This window comes from Corvus moneduloides, chromosome 23 (genome assembly GCF_009650955.1).
Source record: "Corvus moneduloides isolate bCorMon1 chromosome 23, bCorMon1.pri, whole genome shotgun sequence".
NCBI classification, from domain to species: Eukaryota; Metazoa; Chordata; class Aves; order Passeriformes; family Corvidae; genus Corvus; species Corvus moneduloides.
In genome coordinates this window covers 2,427,109-2,440,518 of record NC_045498.1, presented here as the reverse complement: position 1 = coordinate 2,440,518, position 13,410 = coordinate 2,427,109, and the positions used below count along the sequence as shown (strand labels likewise).

The following is a 13,410-nucleotide window of genomic DNA, read 5'->3' as shown; positions in this document are numbered from 1 at the left end:
TGTTGTACTGATGAATGCAGGAATGTATTGCTGATGTAATCAGGTTTTGTGAAGACTTCAAATGCAGATGGGGTTAAGGGATGGAGGTCAGCATTGTGCAGGGGATGAAACCTGGTAAAATGTTTGTTTGCAATTTCTTTGAAGACCTACAAAGCATTAAGAGTTCTGAAATTATATTGTGAATTATATTGTCCACTGTTGAATGCTGCCTCTGTGCTCAAGAACAAGTGAGGAATGGAGAACCAACACTTCAGATCTCATGACAGCACTAGATTAGTTACCTGATCTAGTGGAAAAAGTCCCTGCCTATGGCAGGGGTTTAGAATGAGATGATCTTGAAGATCCTATCCAGCTTAAATCATCCTCTGATTCCATGATCTTGACCTTCGAAAGTCTCCCTGTGGTTTGCATCCCTGAGAGCTTATGGTGCTCACTATCAAACAGGGTGAGGTAGGTTTTGTACTGAGCTGAACTGGCTCATGAAAAATTCTGAGAAAGGTCTGTCAGGGAGAAAGAAATACAGAGAAAGTGGTGAAGCAGGACTTGCTTCCTGCAGTCATAAGCTGGTGAAGCAGCTCATCTGCTTGTGGAGCTGCAGTTGTGATGTAAAGGCATGGATGTTGTGTTTGGAAGATGTGCTGGGGTTTATTGCTGCAGGATGAGGAAGGGGTCAGTGGGAAGGATGCTCTATATGGCAGAGGAGTGAACAGCCAAAGAGCAAAGGAAGGTTTTGTAGTGGAAGATGGGAAAGGAGTTGTATCAGTGCAGCAGTTCAGAGCAGCAGCTGTAGTTGGATGTCAGCGTGCATTCCCGCAGGAGCCGGGCTCCACTCTCCAGGTGCTGTGGTGCTTGTGCAGCTCCTCTCCAAAGTGTTTTCCAGCTGCTGTCAGTGCTGCCATTGGCAGCCCTGCCAGAAATGCCTCAGTGGTTCTGCTGCTGTGGCACACCTAACACATCTGCTTTCCTGGAACAGCAACTACAACTTCTCCACGGATGGGTTCAGTGGCTCGGGAAGCAACGCAAACCACAGCTCCTCAGTGGGTGTGCAAGGAGTGGACTGGATGAGGAAACTGGCCTTCCGCTACCGCAGGGTACGCGAGATCTACAACAAATACAAAACCAACGTTGGAGGTGAGTGATCACCTGCACCGAGGTCTGAGCACCGAACAGAGTTTGTGGGGCCAGACTCCATCCTTCCTCAGAGCTTTGGCTTTCCTGATGTGTGGACATGAGAAATAAACCATTCTCCCAGTGCTAACTGGGATCAAATTTCCATGGAATCTAGGAGGGTACGTCTTGCAAAACTGAACAGTGTGCGAGTGCAGGCTGTGATTTATCGTGGAGATAAGGATGGTCACTCAGTCCTAGAGACAACAGTTTTGGTGCAGATAGTATCCCTTTGCTAATTTGGTATGAAAGGCTGCCTGGCACTCTGCTCAGCAGCAGCCTGAATGACTGATGTGCCCTGCTGCTCAGGAGGTCTCATTCATGTTTCCACTAAGTCTGCCATGGTCAGGCCATTGTCAGGAAATACAGTGGTCACCCCTGGGCTCTCAGGTCCACAGTCTGACATGACTTCTCTGATCTCTCTTCACAAAGTCACTTAAATTAAAGCCTTCTAGTTTTGCTGCCCTTTCAACTCCAAAGCTGTCATAATCATGCAAACCATAGTGAGCAAATGGAGATTCATTTTCTGTTTGGTCTGAATCTTGGCATTGCCATCCCTGGAAAAGGGACGCTGCTGGAGCAGCTCACCTGGTAGGGTGACTTGGCCTGGTTGGTTGTGGGTTTGGGTACCCTTTGCCTACACAAAAACCTTGATAGATGTTTTTTTTGGACATATTTTCTAAAAACCAGGTGTTCAAAGCTACAACTTTGAGCATTAAAAATCTGCTAGTATAGGTCTGCAGTTTGGTGTGCTGCAGTTACTGGATTTCTTGTAGGGATCAGACCATGATTTTGTATTTTGCACATGGGAAACCTGGATACAGAGTTTTTCAGGACCTGTGGAAAGCTACATGATGAAGTAGCTGTCAGTGCAGCCTGCTGTGGGTCCCTCCGTGGCCTCACTGCAGAGGACTGGTGTAACAGACGGCTGGAGTGAGGGGGGCTCCTACGTCATGGATGGAAATTGAAAAGACGTGCAGGATCCATGTGCTCCTTTCTTGCTGTGTTTACTGTCAAGAGCAGAAATGGGCTCCACTTCTGTTTGCTTTTAATTCAAAACCAGAGGCTTGAAGAAAATTATATCTAAAAGCGATTACAAACATGGGAATAAAAGAAGGGGGGGTGGTTTAAAAAAAGGTGTGTAAAAGGGCTTAAAGTGGAAAGGGTCCTTGGAAAGCAGAAAGTCAGAGAGAGTGATTGTAGGAGTTCCTTCTCCTGCTCTGTGGCCTTGGATCCCTGCTACTGTGAGTGCTTTGTATGAGAGAAGTGCCTTTGATTGCCTGAGAAATGTATCCTGAGAAATGCTTTGAAATAATCGCAGAAAAGTATCTGCCCAGTTCTCCATGGTCAGACTCCTGGATGGATGTCTGGGCTCATTCATGTCACTGGGAGCTGGTTTCTTTAGTTGCTTTGAGATAGACAGTCCAGCTTCCAGAGGCATTCAGTTCTGTTATTTATTGCAGAGCAGGCAGCTGGTGCACTGGGGGACAGCTCTCCCCGTGTCAGATGTGCCAGGCAAACATGTGTTCCCTATCTTCCAGGCCTGCTTAGCCCACAGAAGAGGGAAGCTCTGCAGCGACTGAGGACCGACATAGAAGTGCTGACAGATTCCTGGCTGGAAACTGCATTAAAATCCCTTCTGCTTATCCAGTCCAGGTATGGAACCTGGAAGTGCATGCGAGGTTTTCTCAGCCCTTTCTCGCCCTCGGGTTCACGTGCAGCGCTGTGCTGGGCACTGCCCCCATCACGCTGCTGCTGTTGGGCACAGGCATCGAGAGGCCAAGTGACTGAGGGCAAGAACTCCACCCGTGTTTCTCTGTTGAAACACCTGTAGTTAGTAAGGTCCCCATGCTCACCAAATGGTTTTTCTGACAGAGAATTCTGCCAGAAGCAAATGAGCAAAAATTACGAAACCTTGTCCTAAAATGCCTCCTGAAAGCAGGACAGCAAAGCACCTGGCACCTGGGGAAGCTGATCAGACTGCCCAGAGCAGTCCTGGCACCGCTGCCTGTAGATGTGCTGTTACAAGTGTTTTTCTTCTTTTAGAAAAAACTGTGAGAACATCCTGATCACAACCACCCAACTGATGCCAGCTCTTGCCAAAGTTCTCCTGTATGGATTGGGCGAGGTGTTTCCCATTGAAAATATTTATAGTGCTACAAAAATAGGTAAGGGGTTGTGCCAAGTCTGGCACTGCAGCATCTGCTGGGGATAAGCTGGGATTTTTATATGGGGAACTGCCATTTCTGCAGCTGAGGAGCCCCATGCTGTGGTCCAGCTGGTCGAGGCTTCTGGCTTGGGAGCTGAACTGGGTGCTACCCCTGCCTAGTAAGACAAGAAGTGTTTCCATACTGGGAGGAAGGGACCTTTTCAGGCTCTATTTCTCTCTGCCTGAGGGTCCTTACAGGAGGATTGTCTTTGGCAGGTAAAGAGAGCTGCTTCGAGAGGATCGTGTCACGGTTTGGAAAGAAGGTCACTTACGTGGTGATTGGAGACGGGCGTGATGAGGAGGTCGCAGCCAAGCAGGTGGGTCTGACTGCAGAGGTGGGGCAATGCAAAGGGAAGTTGCTGGCAGGCTTTGCCTACAAGAACTCTTGTTCCAAGGCTGAGCTCTTCAGGCCAGGGCAGCCAGGAGCAAAGTTTGTCTTTGATGCAAGAGATCTTCCTTTGTGTTAAGATGGGCAGTTTTCCGGCTCCTAGGTGTTTAAAGTTTCTCTTTTACTATTGTTTAGGATTGCATATAACACTGTCCCTGTCAGCAGAGTCTTAGCATATCATGTTGGATATAGCATGTTGAAAGGTTGGACTCCGTGATCTTGGAGGTCCCTTCCACCCTTGATGATTCTATGGTTCTGTATCCTGATCATAGCCTGTGACTATCAGGATAATGCAGTTTCTCAGGAGCACAGAGGATTCAGGGTGCAGGAACAGCAGCAGGTCAATACAGTGCCTGCCATTAGGCTGGATTATAAACAAGGAGCAGAGTTTGATTGATTTGGACAGGCCTAGACGGGTTGTTCAGTTGTGCTAATTATCAGTGAAGTGCAAAGATGACTGTCAGGACCTTGACTCCGCAGGCTTCACGTGTTCTGCCATGTGCCAGAGCTGTTGCCCATGCAGATTTCCTGGGGGCCCTGGACAGGCATTCCTGGGTGCAGCAGCAGCTCACAGCCAAGGTTTCCATCACGAGCAGCTGACAGTGCTGATGCCTGTCACACACAGATGCGCACATAAGATGGGCTCCAGATATGGATGTGCATGTGGCCGAGGTCCCTCCTGAGCATGGTGTGCTCAGAACCACCACACTGCACAGCCCTGCAGCTCTACTCAGCCTGCTTCAACCTCAGCTGAAAATCCCTGCATAAACCTGACTGTCCTCTGTTACAGCACAACATGCCGTTCTGGAGGATCACAAATCACGCCGACCTTGTGTCCCTTCACCAAGCCCTCGAGTTAGACTTCCTGTAAGAAGTTGGAGCAAAGACGTGACTGAAGCTCCTGCAAGCCCTCTCCATTACTGGGGGGGGCAGAAATCTCACATGTTTGGGGACTCACTTTTCAGCTTGATGAAGAAAACATATTTAATGCAAACTGTACAGTGGAATATGACAGCAGGTCATTCCTCGGGAGCATAGCCCCTGCCAAGTCCAGAGGTGTCCTGTAATGAAGCCCTAGACTCAGCAGAGCTAGAGCTTGTCTGCAGAAGGGACTTACAGAGCCAGCTGAATGCCTCTGGCAGGTGTCTCCAGAGGGAGGGGCCATAAAACAGCAGATGTATTTGTAAGAGCCTTCTCCTTTCTATTCAGCTTAGTTGTAGAACCCAAGTAAACACAAAACTTTATTTTTATAGGAAAATGCTGATGGCAGAGCTTAAACCTCCCTTGTTTTGCAAAGCCGAAGAGCTATGGTTTTTTTCATAGGAAATATTAATGAAAATGTCAAAAATACCTCTATTGCTGTAAAATGTGTCCTCTCTCCTTCCGTGGGTATTCAAAACAGTTAATTTATTACAATGTCCTTATGTTATTTCCTCAGCGTGAGATTACTGGAAAATATAAAGGTAAGGGAATGCATCTGGGATATGTGGTTCATTGTAGAGGCAAGTATTGGTGTTCCGAGTTGATCCCAGTGGCTTCTAGTCAATGTGTGCACAAACCCTGTTAGCCAGCAGGAGATCACTGGATTCCAGCCTTGAGATCACTGGATTCCAGCCTTGGTCTGGACTGTAGATCCCACAGATTTTCCCTGTAAAGAAAAATGAAACCGCCTGTGAACATGAGGTACAGCAGACTGGTGCAGACTGCTCAGATGTGAACAGAGTCCTCACCTGGACTAGGAATAATCTAATTCCTATATCCTCATGAATGTTGAAGAGAAGGCTCTGGCTATGGCATAACCTTCATCTCTGCCTTCCTGACTCCGTTTATAAGTTCCTTTTAGTAGAATCAGATTCAATTTTCTTATATTCTTTGCATTAGCCTAACTACATAGTGAGAAACAAATGCCTTGTTAAGAGGGACTTAATTTTCTAAGACACTGTGACTTGGCAGCATGGAGCACTTGGGAGGGATTTTTCTGCTCCCGTCTCAGTATAGAGGCTGGAGTCACTGGCCTGCAGCTCCTCTGGCCAGGAACAGCCAGCTAGGGACTGGGGCTGGCACAGGGGCCAGCCCAGTTGGTTTTGTGCCAACTCAGGCTGTGTTTGGTGGTCTCCCCCATGTACCCCGATGGCACCAGATCAGCAGGTGCCCTGAGGACAGGTGTGTGCTGTGCCCCAGAACCTGCCGCTGCTGCTCCTGCAGAGCCAGCCCTGTGGCTGCACCCAGACCTCTCCAGATTGTGGTCACCAGCCCCATATCACCATCGGGACACTGGGCTGAAAGTCTGTCACTGCAGGGAAGACACAGACCCATTTGCTGTGCCCATACAGGCAGGGATGTGTTTGCTACATTTCTTTCATAGCATTAATTACTGAGGATTAATTTCCATCAGTGCAGGGGGAGCTGCTGGGCCTGCTTGGCACAGGCTCTGCTGTGCCCTGGGAGCATCTGTTCCTGGGCCAGCTCCAGTGACCATGGGGCAGAAGGTGCCTAGAGGCAGGGGTTTGGATACCTCGTGCTCAGGGACTGGACCCGGGAGGTCTATTTCACATGGTACCAGCTCCAGTTTCCCTTTGTTGTTTTTTTTTTTTTTTTTTTTTAATAATTAAATTGGAATCAAACGCAATTCTCTTTCTCCAGGGTGGTCACTGGAGTCAGGAGTGATCTGCTTTCCATTTCAGCTCCTTGCCAGGTGTGATCCCAGATGGATACTGGGTCTGTGTATTTCCCCAGGAGCTCTGCAGCTCAAATATGCACACAAATACATGTGGGAGTTCCTGCCCGCCAGCAGCGTAACTGCTCATTCCATGAGGAGGATCTGAGGACTCTGCTGTGGGTGTCACTGGGCAGCTCAGCAGAGATAAAGGTGCTTGGCTGCCTTGGGGGCTGCTGGCCCAGCAGAGCCTGGGGGGCAAACAGGCTGTGCTGGGAGTGCTCAGCAGTGGATTTGGAAAGGGGAGCAGGACCCAGGGAAGTTCTCTGTCTACACCAAATGGAGACCTCAGGTGTGTTTGCACCTGTTCCAAGGCACCTGGGGCAGCTCCAGCTCCCTTACTGCTGGGTCCATAGAGTCCAGTTCCTCTGGGGTCCTTGTGAAGTGCCAGAGCTGTGGTGAGGAGCCTCACTGCTCCCAGGATTGGAAATGTCACCAGAGGATCAGGACTCAGTTGTAGTCAAAGAGTCTGTGCTGATGCTGAACATCCCTCAGCAGGTTCCCAGCCTATCCAAAGGTCTCCTGCAAGCAGGTTTGGGAGCACATCTTGTACTCCAACTGGCTGAACTTTGGGATTAAAAGCTGTGCCTTAACCTCCCAACACTGGCATGGCCAAGCAGCCCCTGTGCTTTGCTCTCATCGGAAGCAGCTGACCAGAGCCATGCTAGAGAGGGGCTGGGTTTGCCCAGGCACTGGCAGCAGGTGCTGGACCTGCGGGCCTGAGCTGCCTGGTAGCTGGCTGTGCTTTGTGTTTGTTTACTTTAAATGTTTTAGGGAAATTTTAAGACGTTGGTAAAATTTTAGCTGAGTGTGGAACTCGCAGCCACTGACATTTCATACTGATATTTATATGATGTTTCCTTGAATGTATGTAAAGTACTTTTATAACAGGAGGTTGATGGTACATTTCTGTGTTTTGTTAATAAAGGGGTGACCTGGCTATTTTATTTTTTCCTCTACTGGCTGAATTTAAGCCTTTTCCCGTCTCTCTTGAGGCAGGAACAGCACCTCTATCCAAGCATTGATTTTCTCCTGTCTCTCTCACCAGTTCAGCTACAGTCAGGTCAGGGGTAATGGGAGAGCAAACCTGAACACCTGAAGGACAGTCAGCCTGCAGGCTTAGAGCACCTGAGCTCACCTGGGTGCTGCTGGCCTCCCCTTCAGCTTCAACACAGCCACGGAGGCTTTAAAAACCACCTGATCCACTAATATTTGTTGCCTCCAACAGCCCTTGAGGGGATGTCTATGCTGGCAGTGGTGGGAAGCAGTAGGACCCCTGGAGCCCACGCCACCTCTTTTGCTGCACTACAAGGGGTGAGTCCTGGGTGCTGCTGGCTGTGGGACCTTTGCCTGTTCATGGTCTGTAATGGGAACTGTCCTGTGAACTGGAAAAAAAATAATAAAGTCTTTATTTTCTATAGTCAGTGCTTCAGCCTGTTCTCTGCCCCTGTGTCAGTCCCCACCCCTGTGACAGCCCGAGCCAGGCTTGGTGCCACCAGGAGCATTCAGGGTGCCACAGGTCACAGTGCAGCCACCAGAGCCCCCATGGCCCTGGGGAGCCAGTGGGGCAGGGACCTGCTCCTGGGCTCTGCTGAGGTGCCATGGGGAGGCACATGGTGCTTCCTGCACAAACTTTCCCATTTTCTTTTGCATGCCCCTCTCCCACCTTCTGCTGTGGTGCTGCTGGCCCTGGGCAGGGCTGAGCTTTTTATAGGAGCAGCTGTGAAACAGCATTTCAGCTGCTCTTCCAGCGGCATCCTGCTGCCTTCCCAGGTATGGAGGTTCTCTCCTGGGATGGCGTGCTGGGAGGGATCTGATGGAGGTGAGGGCAAGGAGCCAAAGGTCAGTGCTGTTGGCAGCCAGGACATGCCACAGCTGCCAGCTGGGCAACAGCAAAAGGCAGGCGCTGCTCTGGGGCCTGCCTGGGTTTGGGCCCTGAGCTGGGTGGAGGCAGCCCCACCTGGGAAGTGGTGGGTGTCTGTGCCCAGGAGCCAGCACAGCACTGACCTCACTACTGACCCCACTGACCACATCAACAGCCACCTATGGCTGAGAAACTGGCTGTGGCCAACTCCAGCCTGGTGTCATGGGTTAGCATAGCTACGGAAATGATTCTCTTGCAAAGAGGTGCTTACAGCTTCCTCTGTGACCTGACAGAACCTACCAACTGGCTAGTTTGAATATTGACAACTTTCTAAGCCACTTAAAGAGCTTGACATGCCTCTGTGGTCCACATTTAAGAATGAACAAACCCCAGGAAAGCTCTCTCTTGCTTCCAGCCTTGGGACAGGTAACTGGGTGGGGGGGGCCGTGCGGCCCTGTTCCATCTGCAGCCCTCCCCTCACAGCCCTGCTCCCTGCAGGCAGCCCCAGTGTGGGTGAAGATTCAGCTGAAGGTGCCCACTGCCTGGCAAAGATCATGTGACCAACAGCAATAAGCGAACTCCAGCTGCAAGGCCAGGGTGAGATTAACCCTTGAGTGCTGTAAATTTCCTCCAGAACAGATGAAGCCTGCAGGCATTAATCCTCTTCCAAGTCTGAGGAAGAGGGAAGGTGAAGAAAACATCATAGAGACACCAAAGTCAGTGAAGAAGGAAAAGCTGAAACCCTGAGGGAGGAGAAAGAGGAGATGCTTAGAAGCTGAAATTCTGTTGTAAAGCTATGGTGGTGATGGACTATGATGTATCAGAGTACCCGTTGTAATTTCATGAAAGCATGGGGGTTGGAGTGTTCAGACTGTAACTGTGAGCAGAAGTACTTGTGCTGAAATGAGCAAATGACAGTAGCTGTAATTTGATGAGGACCCTTTTGCTCCCAGGGAAGGAGGAGGGCCTCTATTCCTAGAGATGAAGATACTCCCAGAGATGGATGAAGAGAACCTTTGTTTCTGAACGGCTCAACCTTACAATGGTACCCCAGTAGCTCAAGATTGGACCCTTGAAAGCAGTTGTGAGGAAAGCTGCAAGTCAGGGGAGGGGACTCTCACATGATGCGAGCAGAGACCCAACCCGGGCAGCTGTCTCGCTGTGATACTGAAGCCATGAGAGAATTTCTTGTGGAGATGTCTCCATAGCATGAGCAAGAGAGGCTCCTCTCCCTAAGTGAACTGAAAAAGATTATTATAGAAGTGGTAAACTGACTGAAAATCTCAAGGGTTGTCTTTTTATATTGTCAGTGGGAGAAGGGAGAAAGGTGGGGGAAGAAGTGTTCTGAAGGTGTGGTCTGATTTTTTTCCCCTTCCTTTTAGGTCTGTTAATAAACTTCTTTATATTCTTTTAAGTTTTGTGCCTGCTTTGCTTTCTCCTAATTCTTATCTCACAGAAGGTAAATAAGTAAGTAATGAGTATTTTGGACCAAACCACTACACCTGGTCACAGCCTTGGGAGCGCTGCCCAGGCTGTGGTGGTGGGAATGGCAGCCAAGGGAGCATGAGGTGTCCGTAATAAGCCAGAAGCTCTGAGCCACCCTACAGCCACTTTCCCAGCACAGGCCTCCTTCCCCATCCCTTCCTGAACACACAATAACAGGTGAGCTTTGACCTTGACACCAAAACTAACACAAGAAGGAAAATCCTGGCTGGAAACAGACAGGTCAGATAGCCACAACCATAGAGGAAACAAGTTCTCCCTGCCCTGCCACCCAGATCCGTGCACAGCAATGGCAGCAGCAGGCCCAGGAGAGGCACAGAGAAAATAAACCAGTGCTCTTGTTTTCATTTTTCTTTTTTGAAAAAGCTAGTAATAAATAACAAGAAAAGCTGACACAGCAGTGCAGCCATATGCCACAATGTGCTGGACTCACCACAAACACTGTGGCTTTCCTTGAGGGTACAGCCGTGGCAGCCATGCTGAGTGCCATGGGACTCATCAGGTGTTTCCACATCACCCCTCGTTTCTGCCAAGTCCCTGTGGCTGTCAAAAACAACAGCCTGGGATGTACAACCAGGGGCACAACCAACAAGTCTACCTCCCCCTCATGTCCCTTTAGAGGGCCTGCCCTCAGACAGCAGACTCCACAGCAGCAGCCCCATTCACGAAGTGCTGCCGTGCTGGCTGGGACAAGGGGAACTGGGTCTGGGCGAGCCACTGCATCCGCCTGTTCACAAGGTCTGGTTCCAAGAACGAGCGAAACTCCAGCCCACCACTCCCTCCACTGGCATCCACCTCGTCGTAGCTACCTTCCTGCTGCACCTGCATGTTGGGGTGCAGCCACTTGTAGTAGGTGACCCTCAGCCCCAGCCCCAGCAGGTAGCAGGGCAGGGCAGCAGAGACCACTGGGAGGAGGTATGAGTACTCCTCAGAGGGAGCCCAGCCCCAGAGCCAGGCAAGGGTCAGCAGCGTGCTGTCCACCAGGATGAAGCCATGGTAGATGATGCTGCGGTACAGTGTCCTCCCCTGTGCCACATTGAACCAGCTGAAGTAGAGGATCACAGCCACCATGGCCCGGTAAAGCTGCTCAGGGCCGGATGATTCCATGAAGTCCGTGCCCTGAAGGCTGACCCAGAGGAACATGGCCAGCCACACAAGTGGGAAATGGAGAGCCACACCATAGGGCCAGAGCAGGGCGAAGAGGGCAACCACCAGGATGCGGGGGCAGATGAGGAAGAGGTTCCATAGGAAGTAGATGATAGAAGAGCCCAGGCTCAGCTCATACTTGTCCTGTAGGAAGGAGCGCAGGGACTGGTGGTAGTCCAGCAGAGACCAGGACACACACAGGAATGCGGTGCCGATTCCCAGGCCTGCAAATACAGAGGTGAAGATGCTGAGGGGGGAGGGTGGCCCAGCCCGGCTCAAACCTCTCTCTGCCCAGTACTGCTAAAATGAGCTTCCCCCCAGCTCAAAAAGCAGCTGCTTTTTGAGGGGCTCAGAGCATCAGCACCCACATTTCTCTCCTTGCCTTCTGCCCTCCCCGAGGACAAGGAGGCTGGTGCCTGGCCTTGCTCAGATGGGGAAGAAGTGCTGGGAGAGAGCCCATCTCCCAGGCGTGGAAGCCCCCAGCCCACAGAGGCAGGTGAATGCTGGCTCTCACGTTGTTGGGCTCCCCATTTCCCTGCAGTGACACCTACTCCCCACCCCAGGAAGGGCACCACAGCACCTGCTCAGCAGCCTATGCTCCACCCATTCCAACATCAGCACCTCTCCACTCTGCAGAGAGCGCCTGATTTCTCACCTGACCCTCAGCCTCTCCTGGGGCACATAAGAGAATGACCACAGTGGTCCCCCAGCTTCAACCTTCCCACCCCAAGCCCAGCATGGTCCACTGTGGCATGTGAGTGCAGGACAGGGGTCCACCCTATAGTGTGACATGTCAAAGGAAGGAGTGACATAGGAGCAGAATGACACTACAAGTGTCTTGCTGGGTCTTCCAGTCCCTGGACAGCCTCTCCAGTCTGCCTCATCCAAGCCCACTCTGACTCCAAGCCTGCACCCCCGCAGCCCCCTCCCTTGGCCCCAGACCCCTCACCTTGGGAGAGCTCAGCCTTGTTTGTCCGCAGAATAATGTAGAGGAGCAGGGTGAGCTGTGGGGTGTTCTCCAGGAAGGTCTCGAAGAGACGCAGCATGCTGATGTCGTGGGAGAGGAACGCCATGTGTCTCTGCTCATCCTCCTCCTCTGCCTTTGCCCAGCACACCTTCCAGCCCACTTTCAGAGCATGGAGGCACCTGTGTGGGGACCCAGCTGGTGGTGAGGGCCCACGCAAGGCACCACACACCTTAGTCCTCACGCTGCCCTGACAGGGTCAACGAACTCCTGACAGGACAACAAACCCCACTGATTTATGTCCAAAGCCCTCCTTCTCCCTGCCCAAACCACGCACCACAGTAGTCACACGATGCCCAGCCATGGGTGAAGTGCAGGTGTAAAACAGCATCGACCTCAGGGGACTGCCTGGATTATTCCCTTCCCCCGGCTAGGCCTCGCTGCTCCCTTGAACTGCCGGGAGCGCCAAGGCCGTGACGAGGCTTCGGGGCGCTGTTCCGTTTGTCCCGAGGGCAGCGGCAACAGCACCGGGAGACAAAGCAGAGCCGGAGGGAAACTTCAGTTGCAGGGACAAAGGTGGCTCCCACCGACACATTTCATCCGGCTCCAGCGCGGGACTGGGCCGAACCGCTCTGCCCGGAAACCTCCTGGCCCTCCCGACATCCAAGGCACCGCCCACCCCCGTCCCCGGCTGCCAGGAGGGGCCGAGAGGCAGCTGCAGAGGGTCGGGCACCCGCGGGGAGGCTGAGGCGCAGCGGGTGATGCCCGGGGACGCGCGGGGAACTCGGTGCGGGGCTGCCGTACCTAAAGAAAAAGCCGAGCTGTAGGAGGTGGAGGGCGGCGAGCAGCGCCACGGGCACGGCGGGGCGCAGCGCGGGCGGGTCGGAGCGCAGCCAGAGCCAGCTGCAGGCCTGGGCGGCGGCCGAGGCGGCGGCGAGCAGCGACAGCGACAGCGCAGCCCAGCCGGGCTGCCCGCGCCGCGCGTACTCCGCCGCCACCCACCCGTCCATGCACAGGTCCAGCGCCGCCGCCGCCGTCCCCGCCGCCGCCAGCGCCAACTGCAGCGGCCCGAACCGCGGCGGGGCAGCTCGCGGAGACATCGGGGCCCCACGGCCCGGTCCGGAACCGGCGGCGGCGGCGGCACCGGCACGGGCCGGACCCACCGCCTGACAGAGCCCGCCCCGGGCAGGCCCCGCCCCGGGCTGTGTGTCCCGCCTCGGAACGGCGGCCCCGGCTCCCCTCCCGCCGGCGCCTGGGGCTTGGCCCGGCCCTTTCCCCGGGCCCTCGGCAGTGTCTCGGGCGGGGGCAGAGCAGCATCCGCTCCTGCCCGCTCCTCCCGGCCGCAGCCCCGCGGGGCCCCGCGCCCCACACGTCGCCCGCAGCGGTTTTGCTACACCGTGGCAGAGCCACCCCAAGAGCTGCAGACCCGGACTCGCGTGTCCCTCCATAGCCT

General features: G+C 53.0%; 2 protein-coding genes across 9 annotated transcripts in view; one reads left to right on the top strand and one right to left on the bottom strand.

The window, feature by feature from the left end:
* The window catches only part of EYA3 (EYA transcriptional coactivator and phosphatase 3), a 58,199-nt gene extending 50,299 nt beyond the window's left edge, over positions 1 to 7,900 (top strand). For all 6 annotated transcript variants that reach the window (XM_032132118.1, XM_032132117.1, XM_032132116.1 and 3 more), the window contains 5 exons: positions 974 to 1,131; positions 2,709 to 2,823; positions 3,214 to 3,335; positions 3,593 to 3,693; positions 4,555 to 7,900. In XM_032132118.1, coding sequence (XP_031988009.1) covers positions 974 to 1,131; positions 2,709 to 2,823; positions 3,214 to 3,335; positions 3,593 to 3,693; positions 4,555 to 4,635 — 577 coding nt within the window. In that variant the 3' untranslated portion in view covers positions 4,636 to 7,900. The remainder of the gene's footprint in view (positions 1 to 973; positions 1,132 to 2,708; positions 2,824 to 3,213; positions 3,336 to 3,592; positions 3,694 to 4,554) is intronic.
* Positions 4,717 to 13,094, bottom strand: XKR8 (XK related 8). Of its 3 annotated transcripts, none has more exons than XM_032132122.1 (4): positions 12,762 to 13,094; positions 11,943 to 12,139; positions 10,657 to 11,217; positions 4,717 to 5,412 (listed from the first exon to the last, which is right to left on the bottom strand). In XM_032132122.1, exons 1-4 carry the CDS (start codon positions 13,055 to 13,057, stop codon positions 5,303 to 5,305), a joined length of 1,164 nt encoding a protein of 387 aa, XP_031988013.1. In that variant the 5' UTR covers positions 13,058 to 13,094; the 3' UTR covers positions 4,717 to 5,302. The 3 variants fall into 3 exon arrangements, 2 of the variants coding, with proteins under 2 accessions (XP_031988013.1, XP_031988012.1); XR_004244246.1 differs by having other exon boundaries at positions 5,326 to 5,412; positions 10,281 to 11,217; XM_032132121.1 differs by lacking the exon at positions 4,717 to 5,412 and having other exon boundaries at positions 10,173 to 11,217.
* Between the last annotated feature and the right edge of the window lie 316 nt (positions 13,095 to 13,410).